At 43.8% G+C, this 21201-nt stretch overlaps 1 protein-coding gene across 5 annotated transcripts in view; it reads left to right on the top strand.

The window, feature by feature from the left end:
• TTBK1 (tau tubulin kinase 1) overlaps window positions 1-21201 on the top strand; it is a 122759-nt gene that overhangs the window by 68374 nt on the left and 33184 nt on the right. For all 5 annotated transcript variants that reach the window (XM_037405391.1, XM_037405389.1, XM_037405388.1 and 2 more), the window contains 4 exons: window positions 8803-8957; window positions 9906-10125; window positions 13781-13956; window positions 16700-17258. In XM_037405391.1, the coding sequence (XP_037261288.1) occupies window positions 8803-8957; window positions 9906-10125; window positions 13781-13956; window positions 16700-17258 (1110 nt within the window). The remainder of the gene's footprint in view (window positions 1-8802; window positions 8958-9905; window positions 10126-13780; window positions 13957-16699; window positions 17259-21201) is intronic.

The raw sequence follows: 21201 nt of genomic DNA on the forward strand, positions 1-21201 counted from the left end.
TGTCCAGTCTCCTACTGAATTCATATAAAACTTTAGGATCCACCATGTAACAGGAAGGCACAGCAGCTTCGTGTTTGCTGTGAGAAGAAATACCTTCTTCTTTTTCTTCTAAACCTGCCACCTGCCAGTTTGTTTAATGCCCCTTACATCTCGGACACAACTGTGAACATTGGTCCCTAGCCCCTCTCCTGCTTCCCAGCCACACAGAATCTTACAGACCTCCATGGTATTGCTCTTCAGTTACTCTTTTGCCCAGAGCAAGGGATCCTAGTCCACTTACTTGCTTTTTTCTCAGAAGGAAAGCTTTCCACACCTTTGGTTTGTGTCCCCCTCTGAACCTTGTCTAGTTGTACCTTTGTGAGGTGAGGACTTGCCAGCATTGCATGTTCAAGATGTATGTAGCCCATGAAGTGATAAACTGCAAGTACAATGTTCTGTTCCATTCATAAGACTTTCCAATATTCTACCTGTTTTATCCAGTGGCAAGGCAGTTTGGATTGCTCCTATCTCAGTGTACCAAGTAAAGCTTTGGCTTCTTTTGCAGTGGCATGAAGTTTTAGTAAAATCCTTCCTCTCCCACCTCCATCATTTTGAAGTGGGGAATGATGCATAAATGCTGCATGTGAGCATCTGATAGTAAGATCATTCTGACTGGTCCCTCCTCCCTCACTGTCTGAATTCTGATGTATTATCTCTCTAACTTCTCCTGATATCTGTCTTCTGGCTTTGCAGGCTGCTGGATATCATAAGATGCTTTTGACTTTAGAAAGAGGCCAGAAATGAATGTAAGAAGAGCCGTACTGAGTCAGCCTCTCCTTTCTTGCTCTTTTTTAAATGGAGACAGACAATAGGGGCCTGGCCACTGCTGCTGTCCTCCTTGCTCCAAGTGGTCCATCCCCTGAAGTTTGCAATCTTTTTCTTCAGCTTTGCCACCATCAGCATCTGCAATTGTCCATCTAAGCAGATATGTTAGTGTGAAGGATGGGAAAGGAGGAGGGGTGAAACACACCTATAGCCTTCACCACCATTGTGCAGCACACCTTAACTGTTGCATGAAGGAAAAAGGAACTGCATCTGCTATCTTTAGACTTGGTTTATCACTGTCACAGGAAAAAAGTTTTAGGGATGGAATGCAATGCAGATACTTCATCTCAGTGACTCCATGACTTTCTCCCTTTCCCCCATCCTTCCTTCTCCATATTGTTTAAAAAACCAAAAACAACCTGAAAAAACAACCACACACAAAAAAACCCCCAGTCCTCTCCCACCACTCAGAGCTGTATTTTTCTCTTTCTCTCTCTTTCTCCATCCACCCTGGCTTATGGATTTTTCTCTCTTTGTGTGAATTCTCTCTTCTGTGTCTCCTAGTTTTCAAGTTCTCCTACTCACACCCTTGCCCCTCTGTGATTAGTTTTTTCTTTTTTACACTTGTTAGCCACCATGATTATCTCTTGTTTGCCTCAATTAAGTAATCACGCTACTGTCATTTCCCCTACTGTCATTTCCGCTACCAGCTCTGATTGGAAAGACCATAATCCTCCGTAATGCATGAAAATAACATTGCTGACACTCAGGACTACAGCTGACACTCTGCAGCATCCAAGTAGTCACCTTGGATTTTCCCTCCACCTTGCGGAGGAAAAGGGGATTACTCCACCGTGTGTCTGCAGCAGGTTCACTCTTAATTAGCCAGCGATCTTAGCTGGGCCCAGAAGCTGATGGGATAGCGAGCTTGTTCTTCCTTGACCTTCTCCCCATGGTAGTGAAAGTTGCCAAGATCATACTTGGTCACAGACGGTGGCTCTAGATCCATGGGAATTGTCTAGTTCTGGACCATTGACACCTATGCCCCAAGGCCAAGCCATCAAAAGGTGTTGGTAGTCATCTGCCTTCCCTTGGCATTTTAGATCTTCCAAAGCACACTTCGTGCTGAGTGGCAGTTTCATCGCAGTGCTGAGCCCCTGAGATCGTGTCAGAAGAGAGGTACCAGGCTGTAACTGAAGAATAAGTGTGACTGGAGACCATTACTCTGTTGGATAGATGGCACAAGCTTTGCCTAGGCATAGGTGAAGAAAATGATGGTAGAATAAAACAGAGTTGAGCTGTCACGTGGTGGACCTTGCTTGCACCTTGTGTTTATGCACTTCTTGGGCTCACGGCCTCTGACATCAGACCTGTCCCTTTAATGGATCGTTGTCAGTGTTGATTCATGATCAGCATTGAACTTCTAGCACTTTCACAGCAGGAGGATGTGGGCTTTAGAGCAGCATTTTTGGGTTTTCTGGCTCATTTGACAGCAAGAGACATGCTTTTTCCCTGGCATAATGAAGATAGGGTATTAGAAAGGTGCATGAAAATCTTTGCTACTACAGTTGCATGCTGAGCCCAACTGGTAGAGGGGTGGTTTCAGATATGGTTGAGGAGGTGGCTGGCTTCTCTCCCCAAAGATCCATCTTTTTGCGGTGAGTATTAGAAAATGAATAGTGACCTTTGGTTCTGGAAGGTTATAGAAATTGAGGTACCTTTGCCTGGGAGCCCATCAGATCCTCTCAGCTGGTGGATTGTGACTTGCACTTAGCCCAAGAAAATGTGATCACATCACCTGTGATTGTGTAAGAGACTGACTGTCTTGTACTCATCCAGAGCAGGTGCGGGACGTTAAGAGCATTGTACATGGACCTCTCCCTTTCAGAGCCAGTCAATACCAGATATTGTCAGAGCATTTGGGAAAGACACCCTGTGGACAACCAGTGCCAGTTTGAGCTGGCATTGGAAGTCTTCCCTCATAAGCTTAAGTTTTCTTCCCAGGCATCCCTCTAGGGCTTACAAACACATATCATGAACATTCCCTTGTCAAAAGAGAACCCCTGCCACTGAAGAGATGTGCCAAATACTTATTCTTCAATACTGTGTTGGGGATTATAGCGCAGATTAGAAACTTGAGCCAGAGCAATTTGCCACGCCTGAAGATTACATCTTCGTAGATGAGCCCCAGAGAATTCAAGGCTGGAGCATCTGGACAATCCGTAACTGTTTTGGGAACTTTTTTCACCTGATATTTCAGGGTTGACTGTGATTCATTTCCTGAACCTTGTCCAGGAGAAGGCATTTAACAAGATATATCATGACAATTTATTGGGTAGTTTTTGCACAATTGGCTGCTTCCCCCTCATTCTATTAGGCGTCAGCCCAGAACATGTTGCGCTACTACAAAATGTGCAATTAAGCTTTATGTCCTCGTGGACATTAACATCATTAATAGAGAAACATGTTGAGCCTCTTCTTTATCCCACCAGTGGTTTTGGTACTCAGTGAGTTGGAATTGCACGTTGTCTGGTGGAAGCTGACAGGCTCTGATGTGACGTGGTCTAGACCTGGCACATGGTCTGACAAGCCATGCCCTCAGCAGCCTGCACCTATCGATTCAGGAGTCCTTGTCCAGTGCTGGGCGGGAAAAGATGCCACAAGGGTTCCCTAGTTCCCATTGCTGTACCACAGTTTGATTTATCTGATGTATTTTCTTTACTGCTTACCCCTTTCTGTTGGTAACTCTGCACCAATAAGAGCCGCAGGAGTCTGAACAGCCCTAAAGGGCCAAAGCTGATCCAGTCCATGCTCTGCCCCTGTTTCAATAACATTCTCCCGTGACTCTGATAACCTTCCAAGAGAAAATTCTCTGTTTCTTCTCACTGAGGTGCTATGAATCTCTGCTTACCCTGTAGATGGGGAAGAGGATCTGATCTGCATATGTTGTCATTGCCTCCTTCCTCTTTCTGGACCCTGGAGAGGTGGAGTGCTTGCTGTACAGTGCAGCTAGTCTGAATGAAAGATACTGCCTTGTGCCTTTCCTGCTGCCTCCCAGCATTCCAGAACAGCCAGCATTTCCTTTGTATATGAGGAATTCACAGTGAGACCTATCCAAACTATTTTCCACCACAACTTCCCTGTGACTTAGAAGCTCTTTTCCAAGTAAGGCCAACTACAGGCACTGTGATAACAGTAGGTCCCCGTCTGCATATGGTGTAGACCTGCTGGGTGTACTGGAGGTTAGTCCTGTCTGGTAGCTTCATGATTTGAGCCTAATTTTTAGATTACAAATAGGTGTATGTAACTTTTTTTTACCTAATGCATGGATGACAGACATATGCGTTATTCTCAGCCAGTAGAGAGAAACTGGAATATCTTCCTGCATCAAGGAAGTCTTATGAAACAATGTTACTTGGTCATCTACTACTTTTTCCTACATTCCCTTACCACCTGAGCTCAGCCTTCACCTAAGCCTCCAACCCCATCAAGTGATTACTCATGATTTTTTTGAAAAAAACCAAACAATAATATTGTTCATGTATACACATGCTTTATATTCACTTCCTTTGTTTTTGTGTTCTGTCCAGACACCAAAAGGCTAGGTCTGTTACTGCCAAGAAAATAGGGCAAGCTAGGTCCATAGTATACAAACTAAAGAATTCTTAATAGAGTGGTGTATACAGGCATAGCTATGGTGGGCACAATATTCTTGCTGAAGAGGGATCCTGGGTTCATTATGAAATAACTACATTTGGAAAACATGACCAGCTATATGAAAGATTAGCAGGGGACTGGAAAGAGCCGGCATGGATTTATCCAGGACAGAGCATACCTGACCAACCTGAGCAGCCTTCTGTGAGGAAATGACTTCCATGGATGCAGAGAGAGAGCAGTGAACGTTATCTGCACAGTCTCTCATAATGTCTTTGTGGCCAAATTGGAAAGAGATGGTTTGAATAAGTAGACCACAAGGTTAGTGGCAGATTGTCTGGATTGCTGGGTGTCAAAAGGTTGTGATCAGCAATGTAAAGTTCAGTTGGTGGCTAACCACTAGTGATACCGCTCAGGAAACAGTACTGGACTAACAGTGTTCAGTGTCTCCATGAAAGACCTGAGTGATGGGACAGAGCACACTCTCAGCCAGTTCACAGAAGATACCAATTTGGGAAAAGCAGCTGGTTTGTTGAAGGGTAGTACTGATATGCAGAGAGACCTCACAAGGCTCAGCAAAGGCAAGTACAAAGCGCTTCACTTGGGATGGAATAAACATATAGAACAGTACAGGCTGGGATCAACTGACTGGCAAGGGAGGAGCTTTGCTTTTGCAGAGCTGTACATCTTAGGGGTGACTGAAACAGTAGTGTATCCTTGTATCAAAGCAAGCTAACAGCATGCTGGGCTATATTAGGAAGAGCATAGCCAGCACGTCGCAGCACTCTCCAAACTAGCTGGCTGCAACAAGGCCTTTTACCATCTCATACCAACATACTCTTCATGCCAGTCCCTCTGCTGCCTTCTCCTAGCCTCTCCTCATCCCAGACATGTTCTCTGCTTCTTCCTCCCCTCTCTTCCTTGGGTGCTTGGCCTCTTAACAGAACCAGTCACAGCTGCACCTTATCTGCATTGGCCAACCCACCGCCCCTGAAGCCAGCCCACAGCTGTATATTATCAATGTTAATAAACCCAGCTTCATTCCTCTGCACCAGCAGTGTAATAGAAATGGTTATTCCCTTCTGTTAGGCACTTATTAAATCACATCAGGAAAGCTGCATCTAGTACAAGAAAGACATACAAACTGGAGTGAGTCCAGTGGAAGGCCACCAAGATGACTGGGAGCCAGAGCACATGGCATAAGGGGAGAGGCTGAGAGAAGTGGGTTTCTTTGACCTTAAGAAGGGAAGGATCAAAGGGGATCCTAGTTTTGCCTTCTGCTACCTGTAAGGCAGACTGAGCTAGACCCTTCTGAGGGGCACAGTGAAAGGATGAGATGCAATTGATGCAATCCACAACAAAGGAAACTGCAATTAGCTATACTGGGAAAAGTTATCACCAGGAGGATGTCAAGCAGTAGTGGGATCTTCCCATCCTTGGAGATAGTCAGGGCATGCCCTTGACAGGGCATTGAGCAAGCTGATCTGACTTTGAAACTGGATCTGACTTGAAGGTAAGCCCTGCTTTGAGTAGGGGGTGAGCTAGGTCATTGCCTGAGTTCCCTTGCAACTTAAAGATCTTTTGAGTTCCAGCCTTCTGCATCTGTAGCACCTCCTGCCAAGGCTCTTGCTGTACTCCTTATCTGACATCCTGTGTAAGTGAGGGATGTCTTGTCATCTTCCTCCTGGCTCTGCCAAGTTAGCTGTGCTTGGGCCCAGCGGAAGGAAACTCGGCATGGGAGGCTTACAGTGACTGTGGAAACTCTTCTGGTCCCTAGTAATACTGTGTCTCAGGCAGAGGATCCCCAGACAGGATCCAGTAAGTCTTTGCATGACTTCTGAGAGCAATGGTTGGTGATGGGACCATGGTGCAGTTTCCCACTCCAATTTCCTCCTTTAAAAACTTTGACCTTTCATCAGAAGTATCAAGGGTTCAGAGAAGACCTCAGTAAGACCATGGAACAGCTTGAGAATAATGGCAGCTGAGGACACTTCAGCCTGCAAAAAAGGACCTTACGGGGAATACAATAGATGTCTGTAAAATCCCGAATGGCCTGCAATGTCAAATGCAAGCATTACAGAAATTATAGAAGAAGGTAAAAGTCGTTTTGACTGAGTGGGTCCTTGATGGCATGAAGGATTGCTAAGAATAAGACAGCTGAACTTCTAATTTTAGCAGGTGGTTTCTTACTTCAGACTGCTTCAGAATCAAAGGAATGGAAGGTGGCAGAAGCAGTACTAATTTTTAAATGGCTTCAGAAGATACCAGTTTCTGACACACATGTATACATCACAAAGAATCAGAAACCATGATAAAGATTGGAATTAGTGGACAGGTGGATGAGGGTGATCTAATGAGCAGAAGTCCGTATCGCTTTTGTAAGGGCATGAGTCTACAAATGTAAGGAGGCTTTGAGGATGTGGGGGTATTAATTTCTAGAAGACATTTGACAGCAATCCTTGCCAAAGTAGCAGTCAGAAAGCAAATATAATCCTAAGAGTAATTAGAGTAGTATTAAAGGGTAAACAAAATATCCTTATACTATCATGTAAATCTGTACAAAACATACTCTTACAGACTGTGTGTAGTTCCATTCTTGCATCTCAAAAAGGATATCTTGAAATCTGAGAAGTTGACAGGAAGGGTGACAAGGGGGCTAGAGACAGATTCACTTCCAGATACAGAAAGACTAATTGGACTAGGACAGTACACTCTGAGAAAAAGAGGATTGGCATGTACATGACATCTTTAAAATCAAAGGCAGAGTGGCAAGAAGGGAATGTTTTCTGCTTCTTCTGATATGAAAATGAGCTGCCAAGTGGAATTAGCAGGTGACAGGTTTGTACGAACAAAGATTATTCACATAATTTGGTACATTCTTTGCCATAAGATATGTGTAGTCCAAAAGCTTATGTACTCAATGTAATCAGGCAGATTAATGAGAAAATATCCATCTAAGGTTACTAAATACCAGAAATACATTTACTAAAAGCAAGACTGTGACCCTTTAGTTACTCCTGTTCAGTTTTGAGCAAGAAATTCCCTGCCAACAGCAGCAGCACGACATGTTTCCATCAGAGGTGAAAGGGGGCATGGTGACATGAGGCTAACAAGCAGAAACACAATACTATCGTATTAAATTGTCACAACAGTAAATTCCCTTTCGAGTCAAAGAAGCTGCTACCACTGTCATGTCATGTCCACTCTGGAGAGGTTTTACCTGTTCCTTGGTCTGACCAACAGTCAACTCTGGGGATTCTTTTCATCAATCATAGTGCCACTGCAGTAGTGGAGCACCAAATTCTAGGATTCTAGGTCACAAAAAAGGAGGAGAAAGATGGCTTAACTGAAAGTTGCAAATAGGCATTTTACTGCAGTTTGGTGGTAGGTAGTAGGAAATGGCAGGTGTGCCAGCCTTCTGATCATGCTGATAAACAGATCTAGGATATAAATGCAAACAAGTAGGGCGTTTGTTCATGGTAATTTTGAGTCATAACTTAGTGCTAATTCTATGCCATAAGCCAAATGTATCTGTCACTATATTCTTTCTTCATACAAACTTTAGGCTGAATCCTCTCAGATCTGCATTGTTTAGCTGAATAATTCTATTAGAAATACAGGACCTCACACATGGCTGTGTTGGCCTACAGCATCCATCTTCCCTTTGACAGTAGAACATCAGATTTCCCTGGGTAACGCATTGATGCACAGAGCACTGTTGCCAGTAGTTTCATTCTTCCCTGAAGAATATCTGTTCTTAGAAAGCAACAAGCATAAACCACATCAGCATGAGCATTTGTACCTGCTGTCTTCTAAAGAAAAATGTATCATCCCTTTTGCAGTTTTATTTTCTTCCACAGCCAAATGTGGCAGGCCACGCTGTGGATAAGCATATCATAGGGCTCCTGACCAAGCTGTGTTGGAGCCAGACACTGCAGCGAGTCTCCATCCTAGGACCATGTTTTCCTGTTGTGTTTACGTCTTCTGGCAGCCCTTGAAATCTACATAGCAAATGTACTATTCTGTATATGTCTAATCCACAGGAAAGCTGAGCTGAAGTTAAGGCTTTAGAGTTAGAGTAACAAGCCAACTGCAAGATTTCATCATATCAGTGTCAAAATGCTGCATGCACTTCTTTTGTAGATTTAAAGAAATTTCCGTTACCGAGCCAAACCCAGCCTGAGAAACAACTGATACCATTTTGTAACGTTTGCTTCCATTTCTTGGTACCTTTCATAGGCAAGATGGAGGTTGTAAGCTACGCTTGGTCCTCATGCTCATACTTCAGATTTTCTGTGAGAGCCACCCCCAGCTATTAACGTTGTTTTTGTAAATTTATTCCAGCTAATCATGTCCGTTTTCGAGAACAGCATGAAAGAAAGAGGCATCACTGAAAATGAAGCCTTTGACTGGGAGAAGGCTGGTACAGACATCCTGTTGTCCACTAGTACCTCTACTCCACCACAGCAAAACACCAGGCAAACAGCAGCCATGTTTGGGTGAGTATTGCAGTTGCGCCAGTCAGAATATGGACATCCTCAATAACAAGTTCATTTTGGAAAGATTTCAAGGCATTATGATCCTGGGAAGTTGGAGCTGCACGGCGGCTACTACTTGATTTGACTTTATAGGTATTACCATGTGTCTGAGGCGATGGAACCCGGTTTTAGAACCTTGCTACTGTCCTGTAAACACATTTTCTACTAGGCATGAGTGTGTGGGTTGGACTCACATTGAGGGATGTCTGGAGACTTTCAGCCAGGATTGATGGAGGCCATATGCTTGTATATTTTGCATATTATATGGCACACATGGCTGGAGCTTCTGTGAGAGTGCCTGCTGTGAGGCAGTTGCTGCCTTGCTGTGGGGTGGGTTTGTGATTGATAGTGAGGTGAATCCAGCAGAATGCACGCACTGGTCACGCCTCAGCACCAGTCCCTTGACCTTTACAGGGTGTTGTGTGTGCTGGTGCAAAGGTACGCAGAGCTTGGTGCTCAGAGATGGAAATGAGTCCAAACAAAAATTGATAAAGCTTAGTTCACTGGTCTGTCTTGGTGCTTTTGAAGGGGTTGGCATTAAGGGATAACTAATTCTTAGTAATATTATAGAAAAGCTGTAAGGCCTATTAAGCCTTATTTGCTCATGTGAAGAGGGAAAGTTTCTTCTTAGCTAAATACTGTGTAATAGGTGCTTCTGAAGAAGTTTGCAGCTTGTGTATCAAGGGCCCCAAGATGCTTTCATGGATCCATCCCACTGTCTTTGTGACTATATGTTAGGTGGAATCCTCCCATTCTGTTTCAGGATGTCATATCTGGGATAATGCTGGACTGCCTGTTTTTTCAACATGGTAATACCCTAAAAGCTGCAAAGAAGTTTCTGTGGGGCAGTGTAATAGGCCTCCTTCTTTAAGTACTAATAATTTAACTTTCTTCTTGTCTCTTCCATAGGGTGGTTAATGTCACTCCAGTACCTGGGGACTTACTTCGTGAGAACACTGAGGATGTCCTACAGGGTGAACATCTGAGTGATCAAGAGAATGCTCCCCCCATCCTGTCAGGCCGGCCAGCGGAAGGTCTCGGTCAGGCTCCAAACACGGCTTTCAATGAGGCTGAAGTTTGGGAAGAGACAGATGTGAATCGCAACAAACTCAGGATCAGCATCAGCAAAGTAAAGAACATTTATTTGTCTCCTGTGGCTGTTGGATTTAGGGTAATGGATTCATAGACTGCTAGAAGCCATTCAGATCTACTTGTGTAGCATCCTACATAGCGCAGACCAAAAAGCACTGGAATTTCCCTGTGGTAATGGGAAATTGCAAACAATTTTTTTACAGAGTAAAAGCCATTGGGATTAATTTGGATCTTTATGCAAATGACATTTTGGGGGCCAATAATGCTAGAGTAAATCTTTTGTACAATCATACTGTTATCTAGGACCTTGATACTTCAAGCAATGGAATTCTTGTCCTTGCATAGCTGAAACAATATCAGAAATGTCCCAGGTTTGGAAATTGTACACCAAAATTTTATTGTGTCCTAACGTCTTGGGTAAATAAATTTCTTCAGAGATGTCTTCATAAGCTGTATTTTTCCACGTGTTGAATTATCATTGATTTTTCTCTTCCAGTTCTTAACTTTCCTTTCTAAGGGCAGCACAATCTATAAAGAGCATCTACTAATGGTTTCACCCCTGTGAAGAATGAAAGAAGCTATCACTTAATATTGTCATATTTCTGCATTCCAAGATCATATTAGATTTTTTAGCTTGCATGAAGTGTGTACTTCTGTTGGTGTTCCTCATAATCCCCAAGCTGTTTCTCAGTCTTTTCTTGTAAATATTACCTAATTTCTTGGAGGCATCCCCACTGAATGGTGATTCCATAGAAAATGTTAAGTATGAGAATCTATCAGTTATTTATTAGATCCACTTAGATATTGTGAGTAAATTAGTATTTGTTGTGTTGATCTCAAGTCTTGCTTAAAAATCAGAATGTCACCTGGCGTGACATCAGATACATGATACAGATAAAAAATCTGTTAGCAGAGAAACCTTCATCAAACAGACTTAAAATATTATCAGGGCATATCGGATTCACTTCACAAACTTGTCTTTAATGGACATTTGTGGACTAGCCTGTTAAATCTGCCGGTCTTCTGGGTCTGACCAGAGTTCACTTCAGTCTATACTGGCACAGAGTTAGTCCTTTCAGCCTTATAGGTATCTCCACTATTCTTAGTCTTATTAGAAAACATTATTCATAGACAAGAAATAATCTCATCTAACTTGCTTAAAATTCACTGGTGCAGATCATTTGGATCAATGTGTTATCTGTATGGAACATTGCCAGCAGCATTCCCCAATACAGAAAGTTGTAAACCAAGTTCAAATCACTTTCTCGTCTCCCACTGGTAAACTGTCTGCATTCCCAGAAGTTCTCATTTGAAAATTTGAAAAATGAAATAAGAAAAGCCTGGTAGAGTGGAACAGTTCTGTTTCTACAAAGTACAAGGAAAAAAAGAGTATTACAGAAAAATCCTGGTAACTCCTATGTGTTTTTCTGTTCCTTTGAACCACCAGGTGACTCGATGCTCTTCAGTCATACTGAGATGGGCACAAGGGAGTCGTAAATGTCCTTTCTGCCTGTTAGTTGTGCATCATGTCTTAGGTACTCAGTGCTGTCATTCACAAGCCCTGTCATATAACAGCAGTTAGAGGCAGGAGAGGTTTCTGCAAGATCTACAGCATGACCAGGTGACTCTCCTGCCAAGGGATATGCTGTTTCTTGTCAGTTTACTGGCAAAGGAGCTTAGGGAATTAGCATGGCAATGCGCACTTCAGTCCTGACAAGCTCTGTAGCTACACAGCAGTCTATGAAATAGAGCCCAGGGCATCATGCTCTCCAAAGCTAAAGAAGTCTGTCCTTTCTCTCTGTGAGGGTTGTTATCTTTAGTCTGACTCTTGCCTGTCCTTTCATTCTGCTAGGCTTATTATCTTTAGTCTGACTGTTCTCTGAGAAAGAATCAGTTTTTAAGTCACCGTCACCACATGGAGAAAAAAAGGAGGCTGCGGATTTGATATGTAAGGGCATAGCTTCACCTCTGCTTGTAATCTCAGGCATCTCTTGTGTCTTTCAGAACTGCGGGGGCAGCAGCACCCTTCTGCTAGTCACAGCTTCACTATCCTTCATCTTCCAGTCTTGTAGCACTAGAAGGACTCTGGCTCTCCCCGTCTTGCTCTTTGTATTTAGGTGATGCGTAGATCTTGCCTTTTTTTTTCTCTCCGATACCTAAGGTCATCCTTATTTCTCTGTTCACACAGTTCAGATCTCCTTCTGTCCCACTTCTCCCATTTCGATGCTAAGGACAGTTTACTTGACTAATGTCACTGTCCTCTCTAAATCCTTCTTCTGGTTCTCCTTCCTCTACTGGATCAAAGTTCTAATTCTGTGTTTTTCCAGAAGCCTCTTCCTGCTCTCCTGCACACTCCCCCAGTTCTCTGCTCTTGAACCTTACCAAGCTGCCTGTTACCCTATGGTTACATCAGCACTTTGCTCCTTTCACAAACACATTCAGCCTTCCTTTGTCACTAAACTTCTCCTGGCTTGAATGGATTATACATTAAATCATTATTATCTATTGTGCTTTCATTGTAATGCTGGAAATTTCTCCTCCACTCTCCCTAGCTGCAAAGGCTCCTTAGTTATGCATTCCAAACCCTGCCTAGACAGTTTAGATCTGCTAATTTATGGACACTGACTGACTTGCCATATACACAGTACATGCACAAAGGCAGCTGTCTTGATCAGCAGCATTTTACTGAGAATCCTGCTCACATTCAGAGCCTCTGGCATTAACAGAGAGCAAGTGAATGTAGGGCATGCTGCAAAGAAGGGTGAACACTCTCCGTGCTAGGAACTGGCACTGGCACCTCAATGCACATTCCCACACAGAGGCGGTGTGTAGCAGCTGACATTGCATGGCTGGCAGCACAACAGGGCTGAAAGCAAATCCTAGACTGCTGCTGTAGTCCTTGGACCATTCTGCCTCTATACTTTTGTCTAAGCAGGTCTTCTCTTCCAAGGGGAAGCAGCACAGTGGAAGGCAGAAGGCAGCTGTGTTACAGGCACCTACTTTTGCTCTTTTGTCTGCTGCTAAATGTAAAAAAACAAAAAATCCCACACAAGTTCACTGAGGCCATTTGAAAACAGAAAATATGTACTGGTAAAGTATGAACACTCAATGCTCACAAGTGTCCACAGGCATGTTCAGGTCCCTGGGTGACCTTGGATCTGTGGAAAGCTCTTACAGATGTTGCAATTGAGTATATGTCCTTGGGGACTTATTTAGAGGACCAAGAATTTAAAAACCAAAAAAATGCCAAACCATCTTGGGAATTAGGATAGCTTAGTCATATCAAGTTCATCAGAAGTAAAAGTATATATATACTACAATATAATGCACGGACTTTGCACAGACAAATATTGACAAACAAGGGCTCTTAGACATCTTGGATAAGCAGTTAGGGTTTGTGTATGTAGGTTAGCCCATGATAACTCCTTTGGATCAACTATTCAGGGTAATTGCAATGCAAAGGCCACCTTGTAAAGGTGTGTGCATATTTGAATTGATTTAAAATCTATACTTTGTTTTAATACTAGAGAATTGCCAGGGCATATAGGCCCTTGCATTCATTCAAACATTGCATGTGTAGATTGTGAAAATGCAGCTGAAACTGTATCCTGGGAGAAAGCACAGAACAGTGAAGGATGGGAAATCAGCATCTTTGGTCAGATTTTGAGGTTCTCTGTGTTTACACCCTACAGACTCAGTGCATGGTGGAAGAGGAGCAGAGAAATGGCGTCTGCCCCAGTTCCCCTGTCCGAGTGCCTCCAGAGTCCCCTACTGCACAAGTGCGCTCCCTAAGATACCGCCGTGTGAACAGCCCTGAGTCAGAACGCCTCTCCACAGCTGATGGCAAAGCAGATCTACATGAAAGAAGGTTTGCTCACCCTCTGTAGTCTCCTGCTGCTTTTAGCAGTGTCTTGAGGATTGACTGTTGAGACCAACATAATCATTAGATTAGCAAGCACTGGAAGTTCATTTCTGGGTGGAGGTGTTCATGGGCTTTATGATCTTTCTGATGAGACACTCATGTCTGTTAATAAAGAGAGTAAGTGGGAATGAATCTCATCCTGTCCCTGGATGGGCTGAACTCCACAGACAGAAGGATGGATATTTGTCAGAGGGAAGTCAAATCATCAAATCAGAGATAATGTAAACAGTCAAAAAGCTTTTGGCTGGCCTGAGGTGGGAGGGAAGAATGGATCTTTTTAGTGTACATACAGGGATGCATGTATTCTGGGAGCTAGCTGGTAGATCCTGATCTCGTGGGTTTCATTGTTTCATTATTTTTCATTAATAGTAATAATAGTATTCCATTTTCAGCATATAGCATTGCACTTGTTTGCATGTGAGAAGTACACATTACACCATGATTTTGAGGGTAATAGGAATACCTTCTCTCAGATCCACAGCAAAGAAATAAACAAAACCCCCAGAATTATAAAAATAATGAAAAGAAACTTTTTAAACTATTGTGTGCTGTAGAACACATTACCAGACATAAGTCCTTGGTGCTGGTAACCTCCTTCACATCCTTTGTTACTCTGCCGTCCTTTTCCCATTGCAAGTCAGGGCATGGACTGTGGCTCTAGGATGTTCTGGTGGGGTGGCTTCTCTGAAAGAGGTGGAGGAGAGACAAGCCACCTTCTCAAAGAAAATCTGACAGACTTCAGCCAAGCAGAACAGTCACAAGGAGACGGTAGCTGGAAATGAAGGAGGGTCAGAAAGAGCTAGAGAGAGGATGATCCCCTAACACTACCCCCAGTTTGTTAGGTACTGGTTTATTCTGGGTGACTGAGGGAAGCTTTAATGCTGTAAAGCTGCAATTCAGGAAAGATTGATTGTGTTGCTATTAATAATTTAGAGTTTGAATAACAAATCTTGGGTCTTGCTACATCTTCTTTTTCTTGCCCAGAAGAAAGGGTCTTTAAAGTAGGAAGGAGAAAAAAACCCCCGCATTTATAACAGTCAGCAACATTAGTCCTGTATGTTCATTGAATGCTTTTAACTTCTTCCTTTATTTCTCCCGCTCTTTTTGTCTACTCAGCATCATGCTAACTTAGTATAGAAAATGGGTATCATCCAAAAGGTGTCTCTTTCTCCTGCCTTCTTCCTTCAGCTCCTGTTTTTAAAATCAAGATCTTTTTTTCATCTTCCAAGCAGCCTGCACCAAATATGGTGCAAAAACAATCCCCCTCTGGCACACAGTCTTCTCTTTATTCTGTTTTTGTCTTTTCACAACATAGACCTGACTCCCAGCACTGGGAAATTCTTCTGGCTTTCTGGAGTAAAATCTTTTACTCCAGGTGTCTCTCCTCTGCTGGGGAATGAATGAAGACATTGACTAAATCCTTTTAGCAACAGCTTTTTAAAATCCAGTTGCTCTTCACACACAGAGTGTAGACCATTTTTAATTCTTACTTTGCATACTTAGTGTTCCCTATTCACAATAATAAGTTTTTAAGACTTTAACAAATACAGGCTTGCTTCTTTCAGATCCATCAGATGGCTTTTGCTGAGATCTTTGTTCTCTACATCAAACTTTGGTTCACCTCTTTCTCTAATTCCCCTTTCTTCACCAAAAATTTTTCGATTTTGCTTGTAATTCGTTCCATCTCAGCTCTGACCTTCCACTGTGTTAAAGATACCTAGTATTGCTTAGCAGCCCTCACCTGATGGTCAGTCATTTCTCTTTCTCCTCATGCTTTCTCACACATGGAAGGCTTTTCCCAGAAGAGTCTGCAAGGCTCCTGTATGGTCCTTGTCGAAATCCTTTTGTAAAACACACTGCAGCTGTCTTTCACTGGGCAGCAGACACTCTGGCTTTGTGCAGCAAGCTGCTAGCCTCGGTGGTAGACAGAGAAGCAAAGGAAGCAGCAGGTGCAGGCCCAATGAGAAGCACGGATCATAACACTGTGGAGCAGAAAGACAGAATTGCCACAGGATTTTCCAGCTGAGTTGCTGCCAGGGCTGTTGGGGCACAGGGAGCTTCCAGGGCATCTTTGAAAGGTGTTTCTGCACAGCTGCAGAAGCTGCTGCTATTTAGACCGTGAGCCACTGAACATTATACCACCCTTTGTAAAAGAATATTTGCCATATTTCCTTCCTGTTCCTCCAAAGTATTTTGAGGTCATCTATGCACAGTGGGATCAATGGTTCTTGCTGTCTTTGAAGAACTCATGTGGTCACCTTAGAGGCCTCAGTGGCCACCATAGAGATAGCACAGTGCAGCTGAAAAGGTTATAGAAGCCCAGCAGAGATGCTGTTAAATCAAACAGTAGATTTAGGATTTAGGGGTGGTTTGGGTTGGTGCTCCCCCCTCCCCTGCCAAAGCAGTAGAACTTACCAAAGGGGAAAGAATATATTGGTGTTGTTGGGGGAAACTGGTTACCATCCTGTCATCAAGGAAGGATTGACTGTCATACTGAAGCACTTTAGGGGGAATATCTTTATGCCATTGTAGATTCTAAACAAGTATTTTTCCTTAAGCCTATCTTTCTGATGTGTACCAAGAAATGTGTGAGAAGGACTATACGTGTTTTCTCTCACATCTTATGATCCCTAACTTTAACCACAAACAAACCTCATGTATTTTTAATGGCTTCCTGTTCTGTCTTTAGATCTCGAATGGATTTACCTGGCTCTCCGTCACGGCTTGTATGCTCCTCCCAGCCAGCCCAGATGCTGTCCATTGATACTGCCCAGGCTGACCGGCAGGCAAGTGGTAGGATGGATGTATCTGCTTCAGTGGAACATGAAGCCCTCAGCAATGCTTTCCGCTCAGTGCCACTTGCAGAGGAGGAGGACTTTGATAGCAAGGAATGGGTTATCATTGATAAGGAGACAGAGCTGAAGGACTTTCACCCAGGTGCTGAGCCAAGCACCTCTGGAACCACGGATGAGGAGCCTGAGGAACTAAGACCTATTGAAGAGGGTGAGGAGAGAAGGCGCCTGGGGACAGATGCTGCAGTCAGGCCGAAGACGCATGATGGGCGAAGTCGGGGTATGCAGCCTGTGACTGAGGAGGACAGTTCCCACAGACATGAAGGACCTTCTCAAACAGTATCTGACAGTAAACATGAACAGCAGACAGGAAGTCCAGCCCACTCCCCCCTACATTCAGCACCAGCTATCCGACAAAGGAGACGAGAATCTGAACCTACTGGTCCTCAGAGACAGGTAAGATCCCTGGGTCTGTACCTTGTTGCCTAGGTTAGCATCACCTTAGGGAACCTCAGCTGTGCTGGAGAAGTCTGTGATTCCAAGCATGGACGCTCTTGCAAAACTCCTCCTGACAGTGCTTGCAACTGTTGTGAACACCTTAGAACTGCTCCCTATAGCTAGTAACATTGTCCCCTACTAAGGACACACTGTTACCAAGATCTTTCAGTTATTTTGGCACAGGGGTAAGAGGGGAGTACAGCTGTGGTTGTGGGTGCCTTTTAATCAGTCTCTTATTGCTCTCCCACAGTGTTTTGTTAACGACCACTTAGTTGTATGAAGGTGTCACTAGCAAATCTTCTCCACAAAGTTTCTCAGCAGCAACAGCAGTGTATGGCAACAGAATGCTCACTAATCTAACCATACATCAGCACTGGGAAGGCCTGCAGCAATGAAAATCATAAAGTAACTCCCTGAAATTAAACTTTCTTCTAAATACCTAATAAAAACCTCAGAGTAACCAGCAATCAGATCCTGTCAACCTTACTTTAGTGACTGGTATTGTTGCTACCAGGTGTTTACTCATAGAAAAGTTCTTTACCTACTGTGTTTTTTCCAGATAGTTGTAGAGGTCTGTTTTTCTTTCAGTCTGCTTTTTTCTGTGGTACTCTGAAGGTATAAAGAAGATCAGTTTTTAGTGGGAAGTAATTTATTAGATTAGCTGGAAAAACATGATGTATTGTTAGGCTCAGAGCTCCTCTGTCATATCTAATCTTCATTTCTCAGACATTCAGAAGAAGGCTGTCCCAGAGTGTTCATGCAAGAGACAATAAAATTGTTCTCCTGAGGGCTTTTTGTATTTGTATGTTAATGAGAATCTCATACATGTGGGGTCCAAAAGTGCAGTGAAGAGCAGCAAAGAGCAGGCAAGTCTCAGGGTCAGGTACACGGTGATACCTTTCCTAGGGCAGGCGTTCATGCAGTCTGCTCTGGAAGACCATTAACTCCACCTCCCATTCCCTCTTGAGCATATTTTCTAAGGGAGCGTTCACTGAACTGGAGCATGTTAAAAGAACATTCTTCTGTTCAGGCCTTGCCCAGATTCTTCTCTTGTGTGGCTTTCAAAGAGGTACAAGAAAAAAAGGACTGTTAGTTTTGGCAACAAAAATGAATGACACAAGAAACAACGTAAAGAGAATCAAACCAAATCCTTGCCTGCCAGGCCAGGTGTTCCTTGATAGGGTGCGTGAGGCTACAGCATTTAAAGGAAGGACAGAAATACTGACAGCAGGCACAAGTAGGACAGTCCGCTGAGCATGGAGTAATAGCAGTACAGGCTTGTCGTGGAGTCTGTGTCCAGTTGTAAGGGTCCACGTGGAGGTGTTTGCTGTATAAAGGCAGTATGCTGAAGCCCCAGGTATCTAGAGATTGTGTAGGCAAGATTGGCAGGTTTAGAAGGGTGTGTGTGTATTTGTTCTGTCTGTACACTTATTAGGCTGGTCAGTGCAAGATGTGCAAGATGTGATGAACATGGCAAGGGCTGGCTGGTAAGAACCAGCTGTGAGAACCAGCAGGGACACTTCATTGACATGTTTAGCATAGCTAAGGAAGGCTGGAGGTGCCTTCTTGGCCGTAGCACATAGTACTGCTGTGTGAAATGACTGGGGGAGTTGAGTGTGATGCAGTATGAAGGCTGCTTATCACTGCATAGTGATACTTAAAAAGCAGGCAACAAAAGTAAATTAATGGGATTGTGGGTGATAACTACTAATGTATTAGACAGCCTTGGTTCTCCAGCAGACCGCACATTTTTGGTCCCTGTGTTCTGAAATATCCTCTAGTTACTCCTGGGCCTAGCTTTGTACATATAGGCCAACACTAGACTTCTTTGGCTGGCTGTGATTCAGTTGTGCTTCTGTTGATGTTTGGAACCTTCAGTTGCCTCTATATTCACAGCTTTGCAGTGACATCCATATTTTTCCATTTGCTGTCACAAAAAGAACTGTTAACTCTCAAAGGAAAAATTACTTGGTGCCTAAAGGAAAGCAGAAGCCTGTTCTCCATAGGTACAGCAGAGATGGAGGGACTGTTGGTTGGGACACTAATAAGAATTTCACCGAGGATTTAACTAATGAGAACACTGAAGGCCTCACTGCCAATGACAGGTGTTTCCTGTAGCTGAGGCTTGGGCTTCCTCTGGGTTGTATTGAAACTGTGATTAGACAGTGTGTGTGTGTGAGTAAATATTCCTTAACTTTTAATATGAACTGAGCCTTTAAGATAGGCAAAGATGTCACTAAATGTAGAACTGCCATGAATGAGATTATAGGGTTTGTTGTACCCATTTGGGACCTTGTTCTCATCTCCCAAAAACTGGTGATCATCCATTGGTGTCCATAGACTAGTAACTGAGAGCAAACGGGTAATCCCTGCTCTAATGGTTTTTTTTGTTCCTCCATTCTCTATCTCCAATATATAAGCCATTATTTGTTAGTTTCTGGCAAAAAAACAGTATGGGAGAAACACAGCATGGTTGAGGTTGGAAGGGATCTCTGAAGATCATCTGATCCCACTATCTGCTCCAAGGTGGATCAACCAGAGCAGGTTGCTCAGGACAGTGTTCAATCAGAGTATCTCTGAGGATGGAGACTCCACAATCTCTCTGGGCAACCTCTTCCAGTGTTCAATTGCCTTTATTGTAAAAACCCTTTTTCTTATGTTTAAGTGGAATTTCCTGTATTTCAGTCTCTGCGGATTTCTTCTTGTCCTTTCACGGGGCACCACTAAGAAGAGTCTGAATCCACCTTCTTTTTCCCATCAGGTATTTATAAGTGTTGATGAGAACACCCCCCTCCCCGATCCTTCTCTTCTCCAAACTAAACAGTCCCAGCTCTCACAGCCTTCCCTCAAATGAGAGGTGCTCCAGTCCCTTCATCATCCTTGTGACCCTTTGCTGGACCATCTCCTGTATGTCCTTGTCTCCTTTGTACTGGGCAGACCAGAACTGGAACACAGCACTCCAGCTGCAGCCTCACCAGTGCTGAGTAGAGGGGAACGATCACCTTCCTCAGCCTGCTGGCAGCACTCCTCCTCATGCAGTCCAGGAGGCCATTAGCCCTTTTTTGCCACCAGGGCACCTTGCTGGCTTGTGTTCAGCTTAGTGTCCTCCAGGACCTCCAGGTACTTCTCTTGTCAAACTGCTTTCCAGACAGTTGGTGCCCAGCATGTACTGTTCCCCCCCAGGTGCAGGACTTTGCACTTCCCTGTGTTGAACTTCATGAAATTCCTTTTTGCCCATTTCACTGGCCTATCCAGGCACCTCTGAATATCAGCACAGCCTTCTGGTGTGTCAGCCACTCCTCCCAGTTTTGTATCATCTGTGAACCTGCTGAGGGTACACTCTGTCCCATGACCCAAGTGATTAATGAAGTTGTCAAACAGTAATGGCCCCGGTGTCAACCCCTGGCTACACCACTGGTGGCTGACCTCCAGCTGGACTTTGTTTCCCTAAGCACAATGCTTTGAGCCCAGCAGCTCAGCCAGTTTTCAGTCCAACTCACTGTCTACTTATCTAGCCCATATTTCATCATTTTTTCTATGAGGATGTTACAGAAGACAGTGTCAAAACCCGAGGTAAACAACCTCCCACCCATTCATCTCATCTCAGAAAGATATCAGGCTCTGCAGGCATGGTTTCCCCTTCATATATCCATGCTGACTGCTCTCAGTCACCTTCTTCTCCTTCTGGTTTCCAGGAGGATTTGCTCCATGCCCTTTCCAGGCTGACCACCAGCCTGTAGTTCCTGGAGTTATCCTAATTTAGAGCTCAGGTGTTTGTTCAAATACATGAATCTGTTGGCAGAAGGACACTGTAGTGCAAGTGTGAGGTGGGGGGGTGTCCTTATGAAAGTGCGTGGGTGTAAGAGGGAGCACGGTGTGAGCAGATGCTGCTGTGGGGCAA

Source organism: Falco rusticolus, chromosome 12 (assembly GCF_015220075.1).
Source record: "Falco rusticolus isolate bFalRus1 chromosome 12, bFalRus1.pri, whole genome shotgun sequence".
In the NCBI taxonomy this organism is placed as follows: domain Eukaryota; kingdom Metazoa; phylum Chordata; class Aves; order Falconiformes; family Falconidae; genus Falco; species Falco rusticolus.